The sequence below is a fragment of the Larus michahellis genome, chromosome 5 (assembly GCF_964199755.1).
Source record: "Larus michahellis chromosome 5, bLarMic1.1, whole genome shotgun sequence".
Lineage (NCBI taxonomy): Eukaryota > Metazoa > Chordata > Aves > Charadriiformes > Laridae > Larus > Larus michahellis.
The window spans coordinates 71,400,198-71,424,520 of NC_133900.1; the positions used below are offsets into that span (position 1 = coordinate 71,400,198).

The 24,323-nt window shown below is 40.4% G+C and overlaps 1 protein-coding gene across 3 annotated transcripts; it reads left to right on the plus strand.

Moving 5' to 3' along the window:
- Positions 1-24,154, plus strand: NSUN7 (NOP2/Sun RNA methyltransferase family member 7). 3 transcript variants are annotated; one of them, XM_074587911.1, is made up of 14 exons: positions 1-133; positions 7,304-7,589; positions 7,792-8,151; positions 8,540-8,598; positions 9,813-9,943; positions 11,132-11,284; positions 12,312-12,495; positions 14,092-14,302; positions 14,872-15,015; positions 15,732-15,833; positions 16,378-16,495; positions 20,066-20,183; positions 21,782-22,459; positions 23,659-24,154. In XM_074587911.1, the coding sequence occupies exons 3-13, from the start codon at positions 7,839-7,841 to the stop codon at positions 22,421-22,423; spliced, it is 2,175 nt and encodes a 724-aa protein (XP_074444012.1). In that variant the 5' UTR covers positions 1-133; positions 7,304-7,589; positions 7,792-7,838; the 3' UTR covers positions 22,424-22,459; positions 23,659-24,154. The 3 variants fall into 3 exon arrangements, with proteins under 3 accessions (XP_074444012.1, XP_074444011.1, XP_074444013.1); XM_074587910.1 differs by lacking the exon at positions 23,659-24,154 and having other exon boundaries at positions 21,782-23,395; XM_074587912.1 differs by lacking the exons at positions 7,304-7,589; positions 7,792-8,151; positions 23,659-24,154 and having other exon boundaries at positions 21,782-23,395.
- Positions 24,155-24,323: the final 169 nt, after the last annotated feature.

Sequence of the window (24,323 nt, forward strand, 5' to 3'; positions counted from 1 at the left end):
CCGGAGGTCAGAGGGTGGCGGCGTCCCTTTCCGAAGCCAATGGTCCTCTCCGCGGCGCGGCCCGGCAGGTGGCCTGTGGGCGAGGAGCCGTAGTTGTCGGGGGCCGCGGCCCGGTAGAGCCGCTCGCTGGCGGGTAAGGGCTAGCGGGGCGGGCGGTGGTGGGGGTCCCGCTCCCCTCCCCTCCCCTCCCCTCCCCTCCCCTCCCCTCCCCTGCCCGGCACGGGTAACTCCAGCCGCGGCAGCGGGGTTGTAGCGGCCGGGCTGCCCCGGGAGAGCCCCTCAGGGCCGGCGGGAGAAGCGAGCGGGACAAACCCTGTGAGGAAAGAAAGGGCCCTCGGGTTACCGCTGAGGGGAAGGGGTTTAGAAGTCGCCCCGTCCCTGCCTGCGTGGATTCGGTGGGTGTTGGTTGTTTTTTAAGGTCCAGCAGCCCAGTGTTTCAGGAAACCCTTTGCACGTTTATACAAAGAAGTATCTTTTTTATGTATGACTGTACTGTGGAATCATAAAATCATCTAGGTTGGAAGGGAGCTTTGAGATCATCGAGTCCAACCATCAACCTAACACTAACAAAGCCACCACTAAACCATGTCCCTCAGCACCACGTCTGCATGTCTTTTAAATACTTCTGGAGATGGTGATTCCACCACTTCCCTGGGCAGCCTGTTCCAATGTGTGATAACCCTTATGGTGTAGAAATTTTTCCCAATATCCAGTCTAAACCTCCCTTGGCTCAACTTGAGGCCATTTGCTCTTGTCCTATTGCCTGTTACTTGGGAGAAGAGACCGACCCCCACCTGGCTACACCCTCCTTTCAGGTAGTTGTAGAGAGCGATAAGGTCTCCCCTCAGACTCCTTTTGAGTTGATGTTGACTGTTTCTTGTAAATAAAGCGGAGCTGGGGAATGATCTCATGGCTGACTTCTCCCAGCTTTCACTAATCTTCCCTTCCCTCTAGACTAGTCAGCTGAAGTTGTGGACAGTAGAAGCTTTGCGATCCATTGAAGCTCTGTATCAGACAGCTGCAGTTGATGTTAGAAAGCAGATACGTTCATGTATACCCGTAAAATTAGTAAGACAAAAACTACAGTGTATGGCTGTCAAGGTTTCCTGTTGGTGTATGAGGAACCATGTCCCTGCTTACAGAGCCACTTGTCACAAATTCCTGTTAATGTGAATTAGTACTGGGTGGCCAGGCTGCCTGCCCTACTTGATACAACACAAATGCTGTGGGGTTGTTTATTGTTTATCTCTTTTCCTGAACTGTATAATGGTAGAGGCTACTGAAAAAGGTGATAGCTGAAGATACAGGAAAGATACATGTATTGGTATATAAACAGAGGAATCAGTGACTTTGATGGGCGTGTGTGTGTGAAAATCAAACTTTACTATGCTGTGTAGTGAATAAATGTCATAATTCTATTCGCCTGAGTTCATTAAGTCAAAGGTGGAACCATCCTTCAAGTTGAGTGTTTATGATACACTGGTTAACTTCCATTTTAAATGAAATTACATATAAACTGGAAACATGTATTTGCTATTCATATTGATCTATATTGTGTGCCACAAATACTCTGTCTAGTGCTGTTAGTTCATAATGGCGAAACTGTATGGTCTATGGACAGCTTCACTTGAAACTGAGAATATTCAAATAAATGAATCCAATTTTTCTTCAGTTCCATTGGCAAACATACTGGCTAAAATGGTAGTATACCTCTGGTATTGGGAAGCAATGATTAAAACTGTCTTACAGATTTAAACCTGCTGGTCTCAAGACAGTTCTGTTTGATTGGCATCCTGTGAGGGTACCTGACAGATACCTCATGTATTACTCTTTCCCAAATGGCTTAGGGGGTGAGAAGAAGGTGACCTCAAACATTTAGTTCAAGAGCTTTCTCAGAGCATGAGCATAAACTCTTTCTTCTCTCTCACCCATGTTCTCTTTGGGTGCTCCTCCCGTGGCTTTCCTGTGGGCTTAGTCTTAAAAGTGTTGAATGCTTCAAATACAGAGCCTGCCAGAGCAGCAGAGAGCTCTGCTTGGTCTTTGGAAAAAAGACAGGAAAAAACATTGTTCCTCCACTGTGAGTGCCTCCAGACCTCTTACCTTGCACTGCCTGGCTGTCAGGCAGTATAATTCCGTTCAGTTCCCCAGCCTCCTCTCTAGTTTCCACTCTACTATTTGAAATGTGCAATCTTATTATTTTTATTGCTGCTGTTTGTATTTGAATGAGAGCAACTTGTGTTAGAGGAGTCTGTTTGCTTCTGTAATACAGATGTTTTTAGAAGAGAGATTTTTACATCCCTTTGCACCCTCTTTCCCTTGTAATGCTGCTGGTATTGCTTGTTGAACTGTTGTGCTAACAGTGAGTTGTCCTGATCCTTCTCACCAGTACAGTGGATTATGATGTGTTTGCAGAAGTGTGGAGATACTTTCTCGCCTATTTTCTGTGCTTTCACAACCAGTGTTGTCCTGAGATAGATGCTTGCTGTTTACAACACAAACTCAAGGTGTCGTGGAGAACAGCTGTCCGCTAGCTGTCTATTAAATTTTAGTCACAGGTGTCTTTATCTTCTTCTGCATACTGTTACTACTCTTAACTTGTAAATCTGGTCAAGCTTAAGTGTGAAAGTATATTGGCAAGAACTTAGAAGCTTAATTGCAACAGGAAGTTTCTGCTTTGCAGGTGGGGCAGTTGTACCTCTAGGCAGTCAGATCACTAACAGTATCTATCTGTTTTTAATGTAGAATCAGTGTACTAAGACTGTATGGAGAGATGCTGGATTTGGGTCTGGATCAGATTTGTTTAGCATTTGTAGGACTCAAGAATATTATAAACTATGTTGTTTCCTAGAATCATAGGGTTGGAAGGGACCTCTGGAGATCATCTAGTCCAACCCCCCTGCCAGAGCAGGGTCACCTAGAGCAGGTTGCACAGGAACGCGTCCAGGCGGGTTTTGAATGTCTCCAGAGAAGGAGACTCCACCACCTCTCTGGGCAGCCTGTTCCAGTGCTCTAACACCCTCAAAGTAAAGAAGTTCCTCCTCATGTTTAGGTGGAACTTCCTATGCTCAAGTTTGTGCCCATTACCTCTTGTCCTGTTGCCAGGCACCACTGAAAAGAGCCTGGCCCCATCCTCCTGACACCCACCCTTTAAGTATTGATAAGGGTTGATAAGATCCCCCCTCAGCTGTCTTTTTTCCAGACTGAAGAGACCCAAATCCCTCAGCCTTTCTTCATAAGAGAGGTGTTCCAGTCCCCTAATCATCTTGATAGCTCTCTGCTGCACCCTCTCGAGCAGCTCCCTGTCCTTGAACTGGGGAGCCCAGAACTGGACACAGTACTCCAGACGCAGCCTCACCAAGGCAGAGTAGAGGGGGAGGATGACCTCCCTCGACCTGCTGGCCACACTCTTCTTGATGCACCCCAGGATGCCATTGGCCTTCTTGGCCACAAGGGCACATTGCTGACTCATGGTCATCCTGTTGTCCACCAGGACTCCCAGGTCTCTTTCAGCTGAGCTGCTCTCCAGCAGCTCAGCCCCCGACCTGTACTGGTGCGGGGGGTTATTCCTCCCCAGGTGCAGCACCCTACACTTGCCCTTGTTGAATTTCATAAGGTTCCTCTTTGCCCAACTCTCCAGCCTGTCCAGGTCTCTCTGTATGGCGGCACAGCCTTCCAGTGTGTCAGCCACCCCCCCCCCCCAGCTTTGTGTTTGTTTATTATTTTTTTCTTCTATCCTCACATTCTTTCATCTCTCTTCAGCCCTAACACAACAAATTAATGTTTCATTTGAAGATTTTGTTAAATACGCAATGAAAGAAAATCTTTCTCAACTTTGAAGGCCATTCCCTCTTTTAGGAGAATCTTGGCCTTCTTGGGAGCTTGAGGGTTTTTTTCCCCTCAGCTGCGTAATCTGCTTGATATTCAGCTCATTTCTTCCATAGACAAAGGCAGAATGTTTTCTCCCTTCTCTAGTTCTTCCCAGCTGAGCTTCGTATTAATCAAGCTTGGTGTTCTCTGCTTGGCAGAGAGTTCAGTAATCCAAGCTATGATTTACAGTGTTGCAGCCGTGCAGTGTGTCTGCACAGGGCAGAGCGCTGTCATCTCATCTTTATTAAATGACATTTGTCTTTGTGGAAAGTGTATTCATCAATTCGTCTCAACAGCAGGGTGTCTTGCGGGTCAGCAAAAAACGGCTTTGGCAAAGAAGTCACAAACAGTAATCGGGAACCCTACAAGACTTGAAAGTTGTGACACCGCAGGCATTCATTCACTTGCTACACGTTCTGAAAAAGAATATTTTGTGTTCAGCTGGAAAAGGAGTTTGAGTTCTAGGTTCCTCTGAGATGCCGTCCTTGTTTCTGTGAAGTCATACACATGTCTTCTGGTCAAATTAGTGTAAGACATCCTGAAGCATTTATGATTTTTTCCTTTCTAAGCACAAGTGTTTCGGTTTGGTTTAGGTAATCTGGTGCTGTATTCTAGTGGACAATAGTGCTTTCTTTGATAGCGCTGCTTGTTCTGTTTCAATATGGCTTCATAAAATAAATTTTCATTTGCTCCAGGGATCCATCAGTGCTGTATCTAACACTAGGAATGTTGGTGCTTGACTCCCATCAGAAGAAGTCTGAGGCCCAGGACCTCTGTAAAGAGACAGTAAAAATTGCTTCTACAGCATTAGCAGTGCTCAGCTTTGGGGAGAAAATCCTGGGAAAGGAGAATGAGATGTGGCCGCCTCCAGATGAGCTGCCGGAATTCAGGAAGCAACGCTGGTCGATTGTCTGGAGCAGACACTGACTTGGTGCCAGTCTTGGAGAGGCAAGGAATGGGCTGAGTGTGACCCACGTTGGGGTTGGAGTTTGAACGGGGCAATGCTGGCCCAGCATGGGGCATTTTGTGGCTGCCTGCTGGAGAAGTAACAGCTTGTGTTCCTCCTTTCCCCTCCAGCCCTGTGTGCTGCCATCCTCCTTCGCCATTGTGTTTTGTGTGATGGGGACAGGAAAGCAGAGAGGAAAAAGGATGCTGAGCGAGTGCGTCTGATCTGGGGAGAAGAGGTATATAATTTATCCTGAGGAATGTGGGGGAGCGCAGGGAAAGAGAATGGTTGTACTGAACTAAATTATGTAGCAAAAGAGAAGATGCCTTCTGTTTGGTCAGAGTATCACTTTTTTTTTTTTTTGATTATTAGACTGCCAAAAAGAACAAATTCTGCTATTCTCTACTGTTAATCCAAAAATATCGAGAACTATTTGTCAGCACCAGATCCATCCCTGTCTTTCTGCAGTACAATTGCTAAATTCCTCGTGGTTCTCTTGTATTATTCTTCCCCAAACAGGAAAATTAGTTTGCAGTTGTTTTTTTTTTTTAAATTCTTTCTTCTGTGATTAAATTTGTCTTTGCTTCGATAGCCCTCTTCTGAACGTTTAACCTGACTTCTAAGCCTCCAAGCATTGTCATAAATGCACGTTACAGCAACCAGAGCAAGTAGGGTAAATCAAAGCACAGTGCGTATATTTTAGGTGGAACTTAAGCAAATGTTTTTGGATTGAACTAACACTGGGGCTTTGTATTTTTTTTTTTCTTGAAGCCCTATTCCATCTCTCAGGAAGGTAATTTTTATTTAGGGAGAAAATTATTCAGGGAGCTGGCGGGAGACCTCACCAAGCCTCTCTCCATCATTTATCAACAATCTTAGTCAACAGGGGAGGTACCAGATGACTGGAGGGTGGCTAATGTGATGCCCATCTACAAGAAGGGTCGGAAGGAGGATCTGGGAAACTACAGGCCTGTCAGCCTGACCTCGGTACCAGGACAGATCATGGAGAGGATCATCTTGAATGAGCTCTCACGGCAAGTGCAGGGCAGCCAAGGGATCAGGGCTAGCCAGCATGGGTTTAGGAAGGGGAGGTCCTGCTTAACCAACCTGATCTCTTTCTGTGACCATGTGACCCGCCTTCTGGATGCGGGGAAGGCTGTGGACGTTGTCTGTCTGGACTTTGGTAAGGCCTTTGACACTGTCCCCCACAGCATTCTCCTGGAGAAGCTGGCGAATCATGGCATAGACAAGTGTACCCTTCACTGGGTTAAAAACTGGCTGGATGGCCGTGCCCAGAGAGTTGTGATTAATGGGGTGAAATCCTCTCGGCGGCAGGTCACCAGTGGTGTCCCTCAGGGCTCAGTTTTGGGGCCAGTTTTGTTTGATATCTTTATCAATGATCTGGATGAGGGGATTGAGTGCACCCTCGGTAAGTTTGCAGATGACACCAGACTAGGTGGGAGTGTTGATCTGCTTGAGGGTAGGAAGGCTCTACAGAGGGACCTGGACAGGCTGGATCGATGGGCCAAGGCCAACTGTATGAGGTTTAATAAGGCCAAGTGCCGGGTCCTGCATTTTGGTCACAACAACCCCAAGCAACGCTACAGGCTTGGGGAAGAGTGGCTGGAGAGCTGCCTGGCAGAAAAGGACCTGGGGATGCTGGTGGACGGCCAGCTTAACATGAGCCAGCAGTGTGCCCAGGTGGCCAAGAAGGCCAACAGCATCCTGGCTTGCATCAGGAATAGCGTGGCCAGCAGGAGTAGGGAAGTGATGGTGCCTCTGTACTCGGCACTGGTGAGGCCTCACCTCGAGTGCTGTGTTCAGTTCTGGGCCCCTCTGTACAAGAGGGACCTTGAAGTGCTGGAGCGTGTCCAGAGGAGAGCTACCAGGCTGGTGAGGGGTCTGGAGACCAGGTCATATGAGGAGAGGCTGAGGGAGCTGGGCATGTTTAGCTTGGAGAAGAGGAGGCTGAGGGGAGACCTCATTGCCCTCTACAACTACCTGAAAGGAGGTTGTAGAGAGGCGGGTGTTGGCCTCTTCTCCCAGGTGAATGACGACAGGACCAGAGGAAATGGTCTGAAGTTGCGGCAGGGGAGGTTTAGATTAGATATTAGGAAGAATTACTTTACTGCAAGAGTGGTCAGGCACTGGAACAGCCTGCCCAGGGAGGTGGTTGAGTCACCATCCCTAGAGGTGTTTAAGAAGCGTCTAGATGTGGCACTTCAGGGCATGCTCTAGTGACAGAGATTGTAGGTTGTTTGGTTGGACTCGATGATCTCAAGGGTCCTTTCCAACCATGAAGATTCTATGATTCTATTTTATTGTTAATGTAAGACATGTAGAAAATTTAAGAAATGCACACGGGCTTATGGAGAGTTGGATAATGTCATCAGAGACTGTCAGAATGGATTTCCTGCTTTTAAAATTGTGGTGTTCAGGTAATACCTTAAATACATTAACATTTAGTTGATCTTTATTATCCCTTTTTAGGAACAGATATGCAGTATAGTTGACAAGCATGTGGAATTCACTGCAACTCCTTTCAAGATGGTTCTTTGGAAGAGACAATGTCTGCTTTGAAATTTCTGTAGTGTCTTTTTATTAAAGGAGAATTCCTAGTAAGAGATACAATTCTGTCTGCAATAATAATGCTTCTTACTAGACACAGAGAATCAAATCTCTGCATATAGCCTGCTTTGGATCATTTATTGTAAAGCAGTGGCCTCTTTTAAACAAGTGACCAGTCTTTGTATCTGCATTATTGAAAATAGATAAGGTAAGAAAACTATTAAAAATACTTCTCTACTATATGTAAGATGATAGGCGTGTAGAAGTATCGATGGTATAAGTATATATGTATTTGCAGGACTAGAGATTAAAAAAGAAAATAAATTCTATTGAAAACCTGAAAATGAAGGGAAAAGTATATTCTAGCGAAAGAAAAAGTCATAATTCAATACAAACTTTGTTTTTTGCAGAGGCAGCAGGAGTGTGACTTGCACTTACACAATCAGCAACTGGAAAAATGCTAGGTTCTAAAAGTAACTTAGTGTCTTTACATGAGGATGTTACAAATGATACTTCAGACTTGAGTGAAAAGAAAATTTCAGATGAAAAAGGATCTGTTGAGAAAAGAACAATGACTCTGATTGAGAAGAATGGCTATCACGACTCCGTATACATAAACGCAGCTAAGATTTTTCAAGGCATTCATACTAAAAAGCATAAGGATAGAATACTGGTGCGGTATGGGGATGACTCAGTATCTCCCATGCTGACTTTTAAAGATGAGTATTTCCAGCGTGTATCTTACGAACTGGCGTTCAATGCTCTAAAATGTAAGTACAAAACTTTTCCAAGAATTGCCAACAGAAATGATGCAGCAGAGAAAATATGGAAAACCAAAATGTTTAGTTTCTGCCTGACAGCAGAGATCTGGGGAATTTTTTGTTAAACCACAGGTTACTACTAGACTACTTGTATTCCTCAAATATTTAAATATATCTAAGTGTTGTTAGCATTTTGTGAAATCAAACATTTAAACTCTATACTTTTTCATGTAAAGGAATTATGCTTGTTTGGAGTTGCTAGTGTTTGTGATTGAATTTGCCCTAAATTTTCATGATGTTTAAACTTTCAGCTTTTTCTTTGGTGGTTTATAAGTTTTGGTTTTTTTACTTCCGTAGATTTCATAGTGCAACTTGTCGATATTTTATTTTTTTGCAGATCAAGATCTTCTTGAAGAAATATTGTTAGATAGTTGTGTTTACCCGTGCCACTCAATAGTAAGTGAGGACTTTTGTGAGGAAATAAATTCTGTATTTTCTGAGTTGATGTAATTAGAATCTTTTCTGAGGATTCAAAGAAAGAAGGTAGGAGAGTGAACTGCTTACTGCAGTGTAATACTGGATGTTATGTTGTCCATGAGCCTTTCCATGTCCATGTGCTTTTCGTCCCAGCTGTGTCCCCGTGTGAGTGGGGAAAAAAGTCATGTTCCGTGTTCCCTTCTCGTCCCTGGGAGTTGTAGAACGTGGAGTGAACCCCATCAGACAAAAGAATGCATTGAACCCGTGTTTCATTTCCTGGGCAAACTGTATTGTGTACAAATATTGTACTGTACTGGCAAAAATTGGTGCAGCTTACTCTCTCAACATGCTTTCCTGCTTTGCCGTGAAAAGAAAATCTAGAGCTGGCAGAGTAGTCTGCTGTTCTTTCCAGTTTAGTCTTTCATGCCTTTGAAAATTACAAAATGAATTTGAGCTGATGTTATTTGTGGAGATTGATGTGAGCAGGCAAATGATCTAACAGATTTGATTTTTGGCTTGTTTTCGTAAGGAAGTAAGACTTATGTGCTGTCTTTTTGTGTTTGGTGGTATTTCCCCAATAATTTGAGTTTTCTAGCTAATTTCAGTCATATTTGTGAGAAAGGTAAGAATTTTCGAAGGCATAAGAACTGTAGGAATTTCATGAAAAGAAGTAGACAAAAGTAACCAAAGTGCTGTTAATTACTGTCCCTAAGAAGGAGATGGTCCATCTTTTAAAACATTTAGACACGGGAAGAAGATTTTACATATGTCTTAACTGCAGAATGGTTATTATAACTGAGCTTATCAGTTGTTATATACCGAAGAATCCCACAGGAGACAAATTGGTAGACAAGAAGTTTTTGTTAGCTTAGCTATTCAAGGAACTACTTTATGAGGAGAAAATAATTTCAAAGTTTAAATTCTGATAACATTAAAAGTTGTTAAGATACAGTATGTTATCTGTGTGTCTGGAGAATGTTTTAAATTTTGATAAGCTAAAGAACTTTTAAGTTATGTATCTGAGTTTTTAAAAAACTCCTCAGTGTTTTACTAACTCTGTGAGGAATTACTTTAATATTCTTACAAATCAGCATTTCAGTCATTTTAATGCCTCTTAATGGGAGACTGCTGTTTTTGCAGAATTAAGGCATGCTTTGTGTCACTTTGTCTATCCAGTTGCTTTTGTGTTGCAGCCAGATGAATTAACCAGCTTGCTTGTTGTGATGCTTTATGACCTACAAGAGCGAAAGTTTCAAGCACGAGAGATTTTTGATGAAGAGGAACCTGTAGCAGAAGTTCGGAAAATAGAGCATTATTTATACAGGTACACATGCTGAGAACTTTTTGTTGATATATATTAGCAAAAATACAGATTTGTATAACCGGTGCCTTTTTTTTTATAATTGTCAACATTACAGATGTCTTTCACCTTCAAATTTTGTGGGCTTTGTTTTTATTTTTAATGAGAACCTAGTTTGAAGGGAACTTTCATATTCCTATAGTTAAAAATACAGATAACAAACCGTCTTTATATTGTGGATCGTTTTGCTAGAAAAAGGTGTCTTCTTTTGGACTTGTTGAAGCTTTTTCCGTACAATTTTACAAAAGAAATGAAATACTCAGTAAACATTCATAAATATGAGTGTAACAGAGTCAAGAGGTCATGGAATGTAATAATATCAAGTTAATTATCAATACTACGATTATGGAACTTCGTTAAACATTATTTTAAATAATGAGAAGAAAAAAAGAGGATATGTAAAATAATAATTTTACATATTATTCAAGTATTTATTTAGTCAGTCTGTTGATGAACTCAGCAGGCATTTGTTGGACGAAATTGTGTTGCTGCTGGATTTAGAATAACCCAAAAAGTTAATGAATATCATAAGTGCAAGGTATTCCTGGAGGGCAGTAAGTAATATACCTTGACACCTGAAGTAGCTCACCAGCAACTTTTACTTGCTTTGAAGTATCACGTATCAAGATTACGCATAAAGCTTGTGGGACGAAAAGACTGGGAATATTTCCTCTGAGATCTTCAGGTAATAAGAATAAAACTGACTGCTGGTTGCCATCATGCTTGTGTTGTTTCTGTACACGTTTAGAGGTCAGCTTTCATCAAACACTCATTCTGCACATATATGTATTTATATCTTCAAACACACAAAAAACCCTGATGATTGTATTCTGCAAGTCGCAGCTGCAAAACATATTTGCTTCTTTTGTAGCTGTCTGAGAAAATTGATGTATTTGAGAGTCATCCGTCATAATTCCAGTCCCACGTGCATTTAAATGAAACAATCTTAACTTTGTACTACTACCTTGCATCTGCTGTTGTCTGGGGTAGAAAATGTCCTGTAACTGTGTATTTTCTGTAGCAGCTTGCAAAATCAGGCCTCACTTTTGGTTTTGGTTTCTGAGCAAGAGTGTGTTGTAATATAAATGTTTATTGCAATAGTTCTATGCAGTATTTTTAAAACTTACTGAACTTGTGACTATGTTTTTGTAGTTTTCGGACCAAGTTGGCAGCTGCGCTAGCAAGATGTCGCATCAAACACGATGCTCTTTCAATTGAATGCTTTCTACCAGAAACCATACGGAAGCAGGCACAAAGGGCTTCTGCCTTACCTTTATGTGTTTGGATAAACACATTTAAAATCAGGTAAGGTCTTTAAAGTATCATCTAATATTGACGGTTTTACCTATGAAGTGATGTAGTTTACTACACACTTGTTTTAGAGTTTCCAGGTGGTATTATTACCAGTAATTTAAGTTTCTTATAGTAAATTCTGCTTATCCAGTGACATGCGTTATGTTTGTTTGTAGTTTTTATATATCGCAGTAATGCTATTCATAAACTGTAAAAAAGTTGTGAAACAGTTTTTCTTCCTATTCTCTTGCTTTTGTGGGTCTTTCACCAAATAAATGAGGAAATAAAGTTAGAAGAAACTATATGAGTAAAATTGTGACGAAAAATAACAGATTATCCTGTTACCTATTTTGTTACACAGGTAATCCATTCTGTTATGTTTTCAAGAATTTTGTTTTCATATTCTTGTTTTGGATCAGTGTTCTGTGCTTAGTTTATAGGCCCTTCAAGATATCCTCTGGTTGTGATTTTGCAACCCTTAAATAAGACTGAACTAAAAGCCGCAGTATTACATTTAATGTACCACATAAGCTTATGGCACTGTCTGCAACTGTATTTCAAGACACAAGTCTTCATGTATATACCTTTAAATCTTTATGACATTTGAATTGCAAGCCTCAGCATTTATGCTTTCATTACATTTACACAAGGATTATTTCAGTTATCAGACATAAATTAATTGGTGAGCTGGGGTAGATTGGAAGCAATTGAAAGAACTAACCTATTTCAGCAGTAAATTTGCTACGGTGTCTCCTGAGCACATGGACATTTATGTTTTGATGCTTTGAATCATCCTCTGGAGATGCATGCCTCTTTCTTAATTTATTTTATCAGACTTATTAACTTAATTGTTTCAAACCAGAACTTATATGCCTAAAATAGAGTGAATTCCCCTCCTGTCTTTGGCAGTATTGCATTTTATATACAACTACGTATACACACACTAATAAAATAGAAGGCAAAAATCCATATAATCAATGTGGACTATATTGCTTAAGTAACTGTTGTATAGTTAATGGTCGGAATTATATTTTAACAGCCTGCAAGATGTTTTTGGAGATTTGAAGAAGAAGGGATTCACAAGAGTTGAATCTGTGTCAGACTTAGACCGTTATACATACTGTATGGACCAACATTGCAACGATGTCTTGGTTTTTCCTTCCTCTCTTAAAGAAGAACTGCTTAATTTAGATCTTTTTGCAGATTGCAAACTCTTACTGCAGGTGAGTGATGTCACCCTTGAGTAATACTGAAATATTCAGCAAACTGAAATAAGGCTTTGCACTAGAATGAGGTCAATGTATTGTGTGACTGTCCTATTAAATCAGTCAGGCAGCAACATACGCTCAAAAGGTTTTGGATGTTTTTAATAATCAGGTTAGAAACTCATTCACTTAATAAATTTACCTTGCAAATGTTAATGCTTATAGTTGGTATCTATAATTAAATTAGTAAAATGTATTAAATTTAATCTTAAAACTGTTGGAATAAACATCAAAAGTGGTCAAAGAGGCAGTCTGAAGACATGAGGAAAGCTTCTATGTAACTCTACATGCATTACCCCCAGTTAGTAGATAATGGTATGCTGGTATTATAACATCTCTTCCTCCTCAGCTGCATATTTGTGATGGAGTGATGGCGCTTCTTTGTATTTTGCACAGTGTGGTTCCTAAATCTCCATAAACCCCACTGTTTTTTTCCTGACTTGGCATCATTAGCCTCTCCAGGCAAGGTTGGTCGGAGGTTCCTGTTGTAGGGCGGTGGTTTGGAGCCACCCTGCAACAACACACAACCACAAATTACCTAAAGTGCGTGATGGTTCTTGAGCGCTTAGCATAAACATTTCAAAGGGCATTTTCACTTGATGCGTAGCATTTTCTGGCAATTTTAGCCTGAAAATTTATTACCCAACTTACAAAGTAAATCTGAATATCTCATTTCAATGTGTATATTTTGAATGGAAGACTTACAGAAAAGAAGCATAGATGACAACCCCGTAGGTCACCAGAACAAATTCTGAGTATTACTGTTTAAGCATATTCAAAGTTAGGAAACGGAACCGTCAAAAACTCTGTCTCTGTGTGGTGGGGTAGGGTGGTACTTGAATGGCATAACTAGATAACGTGAACATTAATGTGAACTTCAGGGTTTAGCTTTCTTTTTTTTTTCCTTAACACCAGTATTTGACAGATTTGGTGCAAGACTTGGTACCCATGGTCCACATCTTCACTCTTTGCCTCTTTGAGTAATTTGATGGAGATAATGTTTGATATGTATCTATCTCTCTCTTCAGCATCTGTAGTGTGAGATTACTTACTCTTGTAAATGCGCTTTCTGTATTCAGATCTGCCTCAGTGTTCAAATTTCAGCAAAATCTTAGTTTTTGATCTGTAAGGGCTTAATTTCTCCTATAATTATCAAGAGCTGTGTGAATAGTTCTGCGTTTCTCTCTCGAGCTGAGGATGAATTTTGCATATTGTGGCCTATATTTGTCTTTTCTGGAATTGGCAGTCATTAAGAGTTCCTCCTTATGGGGATGATAGGCGCTTAACATTTCTTTTCACCTATAGATATTATGCTTTCGTATGCATTAGTCAGAATTAAATTATTTAAATTTAGTGAGTTTAACTTAATAAGATGCTTGGTTTTGTACTTTATTTAATTCTGTATTAGCAGCTATCCATGATTTGTTTTTCTCCTCCCCTCTTTATAGTTTGTTGTGGAAACAATGAAATTCTTTCCTAGTTTGGAAAGGAAAATTGGCACTCACAGAAACCAAACTAGTTGGTCAGATTTAATTTTGTGTCATTATTTTCTAGGATAAGTCTCGCAGCCTCGCTGTACACTCTGCGCAGGCACTGTTGAATACGGACGATGACATTATAGTGGCTCATGTAGGTTCCCATCTGACCATTGCCCATATGTCAGCGCTGACAATTCACAGCACATCCAGAATTTTTGTTTGTGGTGTAAAATCTTCAGCAAAAGCAGCTGAACTGAGGAACTTGTTCAGTCCCATGGGATGTGAAAGTAGGTGTTAAAACAGTTGGTATGCATGAAGTATTGTAATGTAGATGTTTGTGATATCTACAAATATGACATACTTCTGTCGGGATTCAGAGATCTCTTGTTTGAGGATTTGGGGAGGGCAGTAACAACTTATTTTTTCGACAGGGTAAACTGACAGCTCCTCAGCTATAATCACGTTAATGAAAGGTTGCAGACTAACCGTCAGATATGCAGGCTCCTGAAGTGTCAGTGAAGTTTTCCATATAAGTAGTAACTGTACAGTGGTTGGTGTAGCTGGGAATTTTTGGGTCCATTTACTTGGTGTCTTGGCTGTTGCTTTCAGTCTGATTTTCACCTGTTTAATCAAATTGAGTGTTAATCAAAACCACATGCACTTATCTGGTTTACCTGGAGAACACAATCAGAACAGAATACAAGAGGACTTTGGAATCCCGTTAGCAGACTTTTCAGTGGAATGAAAGTCTAGTCCTTCAGTCCCTTTGAAATCAGTGGGACGTACTTTTGGAGTATCTAGCTTTATGGAAGTCTGTGTAACACTGCAGTCTTGTGAGTTTTTCCCTTTTTTTCAGATATTCAGTTGTTACATGAAGACTTCACTGAGATTGAACCAACAGACTCGAGACTTCAAAATGCGAAAGTTGTTTTGCTGCTACCACGATGCTCTGGGATGGGTGTTGGCAATCCAATAGACTTTATTGTAAATGAACACGGAGGTAACGTTTGACACAATAGCTACCTTATACTTTCTGCTAGAAATAGTATTCAAGTCTTGTGGTCTGGACTTCATAGCTGCTTCAGTAAATCATATAATTTTATAAAATACTCTTCCTTTTACATTTTTAACTACTATAAAACATATATATTAAATAACTTGCATAATTCTGTATGTGTAATGTATATGCAGGCTACTATGGAAATATAAAAGAAGAAATAAATTACACACATGATTTTTCCACAAAAAGTGAGCAAGAACGTATTTAGCCTATAACAAAATCTTTCTAGGTGGCACTGAAGGATTAAGAGTATTTCGTAAAGGCGATTTCAAGTTGATAGTATGAAGTTTGAGGGTTATTCTGGGGAGCAGAGCATGTATAGTTTTTCTTTTAAAGTAAAAGGAGTATAGGTAGAACACTTATTTCAAGATACCAATGAGTATATATAATTTTCCCTTGTTACATTCCTTTATTATATAGTGTATAAGTACACTGTACAATTTTCATTAAATAGAAACAAGTAAGAGACAGTAGTAAAGTAAAGGTAAAGAAGGAAAGAACCATTTAGGCATTCCTTGGTATTCTAATTCATAAAACCTGCCTTCCCACTGCGCCAGGAATAAACAGGTCTGTTACCAAAGCGTTTTCTACAAACAGAGGAATTTTAAGACACTAATACAAGTTGCATTAATAAATTTACAACTCTTTGCATTTAGATGCAGGATTGCTAAGAGACCTTTTCCAAGGATCTGTATCTGAGGATAAACTCAATACTCTTGCTGAGCGGCAGCTTAATGAGTTGATGCACGCAATGAAATGTAAGTGTGCGAGCTCTTGGACTTCTGGGAACATCTTGTGCTGTCAAGTCCACTGTACTGCCACCGGTTTTCATATAGTTAAAAATACACTGGTTGGTCTATTAGTTATCCGTAAGTGTGTAACCAAACCCCCTAAATAATGATCTCCTCAAGTTTAAAGGTATATTTGTGTCCTAGTATTCACCATCCATTAATACAATAATCTTCAGCGTTGTGTAGAGAACTGGCTTAGTCACACTCTGCCTTGGAAAAGTAAATGTAGCCTGACACCACTGTCATGCTGCCACTTTCTTCCCCCCTCCTTTGGCAGCTGTGTGAAAGGACTGGATACAGCCCTGAATTTCTGCTGAAATTGGCAAATATTTGAAAAGGTTTTAATTATTAAAAAACAGTAGAGATGGAATGCTAATGTGTGCAGGAGGATATATTTTATTGGTAAAAACGACGTCCAAGCATAATTCTTATGCTGGTTTCAGTCCTTATTAAACTTCTGTGTGTATGAACAATTTGAACAGTAGAAAATTTTTTTTTCTTTGTTTTGTAGTTACCAAAGTACAAGCTATTGTTTACTGCACTTGTTCGGTGTACCCAGAAGAAAACGAACTAGTAGTGAAAAAAGCACTGGAATCTGGAGTGGAAGGAAACAAACTGCAACCATATAGGTATGGAATAAGTAGTTTTGTCTATGGAAAAATTAAGTATAACTTTAAATTGTAGCATAATTCTTATCCTAGGCTGATCTGTGTCTTGCATTAGATGTTTAACATTTAAAATAGTTTTTTGCCTCCTCTCATTCCATTCCTTTTGACGTTAGGAGAGTACTAAGTAGCATCCTCTTGACTCTTTCATCTAATATTTTTGTTCCCATCTGAAATTGAGATGGGAGGAAAGCATCACTGGTTGGAAATAACATTGTGGTGAGCTTCTGATAGAGCTGTTGCTCTCATCCCATTGGTATTCAGAGAACGAAGCTAGTTTAGGATAAAAAGGAGACTAGAACTTGCTAGCATCCCCTCAGCTTCTCACCTGCAACAACCAGTTTCAAAGGAAAAAGAAACCAAGTCTTAAAATGATACAGAAGAATAGGAACCTCTGCTGTAGGATTGCTCGTCCCTGTATTCAGAAGAATGACTTTTGGGGGGGGACAGGTTACAGTAAGAGAACATCCTGTGCAATCATGACAAATACAAATATGTATGAAAAAATTACGTGTGTTATACAATTTATATGTAGTTCAAACCTGTCAGCTGTCACCCCCGTCAGCTGGAACAATTGTTAAAAGACTGATGGGTACTTTTCTGGATTTTCCTTTCAGTCATAGCAGACAAATGCAAACAGTTGGCACTTGCTTGCACAGAGATATAATAGTTGATTACAGGATGCAGGTTAAAAGAGTTGATGTTGCCAAAAGCACAGGAGAATGATACTGTATTTTTAAATTTTTATATTATCTTAGATTATGTTAATAACTTGGCCAGCGTGGGGAAAGGTACTGTGGCTCAAGATATCATAGAATCACAGAATAGTTTGGGTTGGAAGGGACCTTTAAAGGTCATCTAGTCCAACCTCCCCTGCGACGAGCAGGGACATCTTCAACTAGATCAGGTGGCTCAGAGCCCCGTCCAACCTGACCTTGAATGTTTCCAGGGATGGGGCATCTACCACCTCTCTGGGCAGCCTGGGCCGGTGTTCCACCACCTTCATTGTAATTCAGTGTGGTTAAATTTTGCGTGATTAAAATGGTGTTAACTGGGGCCGTTCCAAAGAATTTTAAAAATAGGTATCATCGTATGCACAATGTTAAGATACAGTACAACAAAATGCATCTTCTTGCAAATCACCAATAGAAAAGAGCAGCCTGCTTGAATTTTTATGCTAAATGGGATGAAATCAAGGTATGTCATGCTGATGATGCTCTGCTAGTCCAAAAGCATTTATGGACTCTTGTTGTAAACTGTATTTTCCTTTGGGTTTTAAATTTGTGAAGTCTGCCGTGCCTTGACCTCTATGCGGCTGTTACTCTATGGGGAGAACTAGGGGGACCTTGGAACATAATGGTCTCTGAATTATTTAAACGTGAATAGTACATACATTCATGATACATATAACAGAATTTGTGTTAAAAAAAATTCTGAGATTTTTTTTTTTCTGGAGCTTTAATTTTTTCAGGAAAAAAATCCCCCCTTGTCTAAAACACCTCCCCTCCCCCTGAAGCCAAAACAAAATCTGTTGTGTTTTGCAGAAACATGAGTCTTGTCGTACCACCAAATTATACTTTTACTTTCAAATACAAGGCAATCTCCGATGGTAAGAAAGGGACAAAAAAATTACATTAGGATTTTTGCAGGCCTGAGCAAATTTGTGACTGAAGACTGATTGAACTTCGTAACTGACAATTCCGGAATCGGTTTCTCCTTCACTGTCACACGCGTATCTTGGATGTTTTCATGCATAGTTCTTGCTACAATAAAGCTGCTGGAAACCAGCATAAACAGAGCAGTAATAGAACACCATAAATAAAATATATAGTGCGATTATGGTTGTCTTAAGATGAAAGCTCAAGCCATTTAAGATGCACGTACAACTTACACAGTTTGCGGTACGCTTTCCTTAGAATGAATTAGGTAACTTACTTGACTAAAAGGATGCAGGATAGAATGAAAAAACGTGTTGCAGAATTACTAGCCCCTGTGTTCACAGTAGTGGTTTTGGGAGGCAAGTTATACTAATAAAACATCCTGTGTGATCATCACATCTACTTAATATTAATTTCCTTTTCCAAGAAAATACGGGGCTTTCAGGAAACTCTTATGCCAGTTGTGTTCATGTGTGCTGTATCTTTTGGGATTACTCTGCACTGCTGGAGTCTTGCCTGACAAAATAAGGCCATACTGGAGTTTGGCGGCATAGAGCTGCTCTTAGGGCTGTGACATCGTAAAGGTGATTTCAAACATGTACCCACTGTCTAAGCTGAGTTTACCTTGAGGATGCGACAGACAGTTTATAGCAAAGGCTTTACCTTACGTGAGGGTACACATGGCAAATGGGTGGGTATAGATGAGAATCTAAACCATTCATGTGTGATAGGCCCTTTGGCCTATGAAATTTGAGTTAATTTCTGCATCAATTTTGAGGGTCAGACCATCTGTTAAAGAGATTCCTGGTAACAGTAATTTGTATACATCAGTCAAGATAAAGATTGTCTTTTTTTTGCATTGAATGACCTGATCTAAAAGCAAAAATCTCCTATGTCATAGGACATAGAGTTTTATTTACTAATGCAAGGAGGATGTGGGCCTTGTAGTCTGTTTTACCAAGTTTCAGGGGACATATAACAAAAAAAATCCAGAGAGGGACATACAAAAAAAAAATCCAGATTACAGTGAAAACTTGGGAAGAAACAGTTTTGCGGACTTCCCATTAGAAATGGGAAAGCCAGCCAAACCAGGATATTGCTTACAAATATTGAATGTATTTCTCCGTAACCATCTTGGAGCAAAGCTGTGTTTCAAGAGGATCAGCGGAGCACTGAGGAGGGGCTGTATCTTACAGTCCGCAGCAAGGTGAAGAGGAGGGGGTAAAAGATGCTTAAGGACATTTTGATAGTATTTTTCTGTACTGAAACAGCTTGGCAGGAATTTAGCAACTTTATGAGCCAAGTCCTTGAGGCCTGATAACAACAGGTAGGGATTACTGGAATACAGGGAGAACGTGAGAAAAGGCTGGTTCTTCCTTCCTTCCTTCCTTCCTGATGCATTGCAGAACTGTAAATTTGAAAAACAGCATTCAATTATTACAAATAGGCAAATTTTTCTAACCTAAGATTTTTAGCTTAGATTGATATATTATTTATTATGAGCATATCGTTAATAACTCAAAGTCAGCACTTCTGCAATTTCTGTGTACTGCTCAGTGTTTTCAGAGCATTCCCCAACTTCATGGACAACTTGATAATCCAGGAATAGCAGACCTGCAAAAGAACATAGTTAATTAGGTTCCCACATATTTATTATCTGGTGGCTAATTATTGGAAAAAATGGAAAAACCAGAATAAATTCTAAAAAGCTGAATTTTCATGTCTTCTTGAATTGCAGTTTTTTAAAATTAAGATAAGCCTCTATAAGACTATCATTAAAAGACATAATTTGGAAGTTACTGTTAATATATCCTTGTTTATTTCCTTTTATATTCTTAAAATGTTATTCTTCTGGTCATTTGTTTATTTTTTACAGGCTTATTCCTCCTGTTTTTTCTACTTGCAAGAATTCAGAGCCTTCCACTGAAACCTTTTTCAAAATGGAGCCATCAGAAATTTCCAGTGGCTGTTTTCTAGCTATTCTAGCAAGAAAGGTAAGCTAAGAAAACGACCATTTAAAAACATTTCACAGAAAAAGAGTATCGCCATTTTTTCACAAAGGAATATATGAAATTAAAGATTTAAAAAAAAATAAAAATCCTGGCTGTTCTTTAGTTGTCTTAAGAACAAAGGAGAGGTGAGCAATCGAAATGTGCCACCTCCAGAGTTTTATGCGGAGTGCAGGCTTCCGACATGTGCCTTTTCTTCTGGAGCTGGTTGTGATCAGAGCAGTTTCTTGATCCGCGCCGGTGCTAGGAACGTCTAGGGGAAACATTTTGTGGCCGTCACACTTCGGAGTGAAGTACGCAGCTTGATTAGACTCCTGATAAGTAGTGTTCAGTCGCGTTAGTTGTTATGTCTCTGTGTGTCACCAGGATTTGCCAGTATCCAAGCAGACAGTGTCACCTGGAGGGATTAAAACCTCATTATAATTTGACTAAAATAGGTATGAATATGTTTCCTTCCAAAACTAAGGCATATGCAAATCTGGCTTGAAAGGCAGGGGGCTTTTGCTGAGTAAACGGGAAAGTCTTGGCATGATTCCTGAGGAAAGGCCTTAAAGGGCTAGTTTGCATCTCTGAGCATCAACATTTTCCTGGGGCGCCTGAGAAAAGTAGGGCCTTTTTCACAAGAGGAAAGGGGGGAGCTAATTAGAATTTCATTGAAAATTAAAGATAGGAGTTTTGGTTATTTGTACCACTTTCTGTCATACTGCAATTACAGCGCTTGAAAGAAGCTTGTGTCATGGGGAGAATTAGAAGAGGAAGATTTTATTAGAGTAAGAGAATCACACAGGAAACGCCTTTCAAGTTACCTGTTATTGACTTCTTCTCAATGTAGAATATTTTTTAGCCTGGCTGCCTGAGCTAGTAAGTTTTAGTTATATCTGCCATATTCTCTCCCTCCACTTTTGTTTTGGTTAGTTGATTTGAATAATTTTTGAGTCAAATTCTAACACACAGAAACAATTGCTCCTCATGGCATCAAAGGCCATTTTTTAGGTGGCTCTGGAAAGAAGCATTTTCTGTGAGGCATAAAATGTGTACTGTGAAGCATATTTTCAACTGAAATTTCTGGTTTTCAGGTACCTACCCCTCTTCTTGGCTAGTTGTAAATAGTTTCTTCCCCATTGCTTCTCTTTACATCTTTGGATGCTGACGTGGTTCCCAGGCAGTCTGGTTTGAGAGTTCTTTGTTTGTGTATCATGAAAAAGGATTTTCATTATCATGAAAAATATTCCTGTTTAATGTTGTTGATAATATTTCAGTATTTTAGTAATTATTTCTGATACACACACACCCGGGTGCTATTACAGATGAGTTAGAGCGCGCGTCAGCGTGGGAGCTGTGTACTACTGTAGAGGGCAAAGTCAAAGCAAATGCTCAGCTACCATTTGTCACAGCACTCACGTTCTTAATGTCTTGAAGAAATAGTTTGGTGAGCATTTATCACGTGTGACTTAAGTCTTTCGGCTAGATTCTGCCATAGATTTCCCATGGATTAAATTCTGAGGAATTTTGGGATTACAGTATCGAATTTGCAGCTCTGTGTTGTGGCTTAGATTTATTGTTTTTTCCTTGGAAATTTTCAGAAAGATTCTTCTGAAAATGTGTCTGTTAAAGACATTTTGGCTCGTGCTGCGTCAAAAGGACTACTAGAAGGCCTTCTTGCAGAAAAATCAAAGGAAGAGGAGACAAAGCAACCGAAAGTAACACAACGCAGAAATAACGTTACTGCTGGTGGTATGAAGCTGAAGATTGCAGAGTTCCTTCACCGTCAAACTGTATCTAATACTAAGGCTGAAGTTTCCCTGCCTAAAGCAGTCAGTGACATACAACAAAAGAACGTCAACCTAACAAGCAGCTACCCTCAGCTGAAGAAACCCCTCAATCCCGTCTCAGACACAGCTTTGCCTAGAGCGCGGAAGCAAACATCTCCCGTGGCACCTACGGGCAAGGCCTGTCAGAGACAGACACTGGCTAGAAAGGCACACGCAGAACGGAAGAGGCTTGTGTTGAAGACCGTGGAAATTGTTTTGCCTCCAGTGATGACGCCATACGTAAGTCGGCAAGAAAACAAACCCAGGACATCAACTCATCCCTGCTTTCATGGCTGGACTGGAGCAAAGGGTGGTCGGGTACCTCCGCTGCCTTCGGGTGGGAGGGTACTTCCACCACCTCTGGCCAGAGCGGTCAAGCCAACGGTGCTCAGCCGGCCTCGACCATGGCTGTAAGACTCTTCAGACTTCGTCCCTTCCTTTACAGAAAGGGTAAAGATTCCTGTATATATTAATACGCTTAGATTACAGTATATCTGTATGTAGGATAATCTTGCTGTGCAAAATCGATATATTTTGGGATATTTGCACGGAAATACCCATGTTAGCAATTTTAAACTGGTAACTACACTTAAAGGGAATGCAGCACAGTGGCATAAGGCTGACAGACCATTAGGGGGTGAGATCAAAAAAACTACAGCTTCTTGCTGTGCACTTTTAAGTGACAAAGTGTACAGTTGGTTTTTTTCCCCTTGTGACCTGCATAGATGTGTAGGAATACTCAATTTCAATTTGATGGGGCTATTTCTCTTTACTAGTGCTAGATACCATTTCTGTAAGTTACTATTTAGACTGTGACACGTGGAAAGTAAGTCCCGCACCGAAAGCCAGTTAGCTCACCTTTATTTCTAAAAGTAGATGTGCACTTTTGTACAGACAGCTGGCCGAGGATGCGAGAGCCCTGGCACAGGCTTTCTGGTACTTGCTCCTTTGGTTTCTACTCAGGTGTGCTTCAAAATAGTAACAATGAAAACTATATTCTCATGCTAAAAATACTGAATTGTCAACATAATGGTCATATCAGCCCACGTCATGGGTCATGACTGCTTTGCACCAACTTGCTTAACACAAGCAGTCTTAGTTGAAAAGAGCTGCGACTGGCGAAGTAAGTTATTTTTATAAATGGTATTGCTAGTCAGCCGGATAGTGACTGAACACAGAGTAGTCTGTCGAAATAGCTGTAGACTTCTAACCTCTCTTTTGCTAGCAAATAAATATAAAATAAAATAATTGTTTAAGCATCTACAGTTGTGTTGTAATCTGAGCAGAGGATAAAAGGGACACATAGTGATACTTTTAACAAGAACCTGATTTAGTGTTAAATATGGACAGTATAAAGAAGGAAAATGGCAAACAATGATGGAATGACTGTAAGAGGAACCCGAAGAGCTGTATTTATTTAGGTTTTACTGTTGCAGAAGTGTAACAAAGGCAGCATAGCAATACAGAACGGCAGACGCAGCCGTGGCCCAGAAGAGAAGTTTTCCTCTAGGCAATCATTTAAGATATTTGGCAAGAGCGTTGCCAGTAGTGTCAACAATATGGTATGGAATCTTAACCTACTTGAGACTGGATGTAGACCCATCCGGAGAAAACATTTTAACATCTCTTTTTCTCCTCACCCACGCCAGTCAATGCAGCTGGCTCAGCGCTTCCTTTAGAAGAAGGGATGCGAGTGATGCTACACCAGCAGCGCAGACAGCTGGCTCTTGTTCATCAGACAAATGTTGCTGCTTCACTGAATTACTGAAAATTTCTTCTGGCGTTTCAGTCTGAGCCAGCTGCCCTGTTCAAAGGCATCGCTCACCTGCTGTACGTCCCTGCGAGTAACCCCTCCTCCTTTCCTGTTCCAGTAACAGGATGAACTCCCTCCACTCTTGTTTCTGAAACCAACTCGTAGGGATAAATCTAGACCTACGTCTAGACCTATGCATGCAATGTATAGAACTGAAAAAAAAAATAAAAATCCCCATTTTTATTTCAAAACCATCTTGGAGGAGGAGATATGCTACATGTTAGATGAAAGGAATGGGCAGTAAGGAGATCTGTGTTTTTTTCAATATGATTGCTAAGTGCTTAAAATAGAGATTCTGCAGTTAGAGAACTAAACTCTATTTTTTAAATCAAAATCTGTATCATTCATTTATTAAACGTAATTAAAAATACTTCTAAATGAACATACATGTGTCTTATGTTAGAAGTTCTGCACTACTTAACGTAATACGCACCGTCATGTCCCACAGTTGGCCTGGTCTTGCTTTCAGGAGTCGTACAGAGGCTACACCAGTCCGAATCT

Bases quoted from the DNA above. Each gene is read 5' to 3' on its own strand.
- NSUN7 (XM_074587911.1), top strand. From the start codon at position 7,839: ATGCTAGGTTCTAAAAGTAACTTAGTGTCTTTACATGAGGATGTTACA. The intron at 8,152-8,539 runs GTAAGTACAAAA...ATTTTTTTGCAG, and splicing joins GGCGTTCAATGCTCTAAAAT to ATCAAGATCTTCTTGAAGAA. The intron at 20,184-21,781 runs GTAAGCTAAGAA...GGAAATTTTCAG, and splicing joins TAGCTATTCTAGCAAGAAAG to AAAGATTCTTCTGAAAATGT.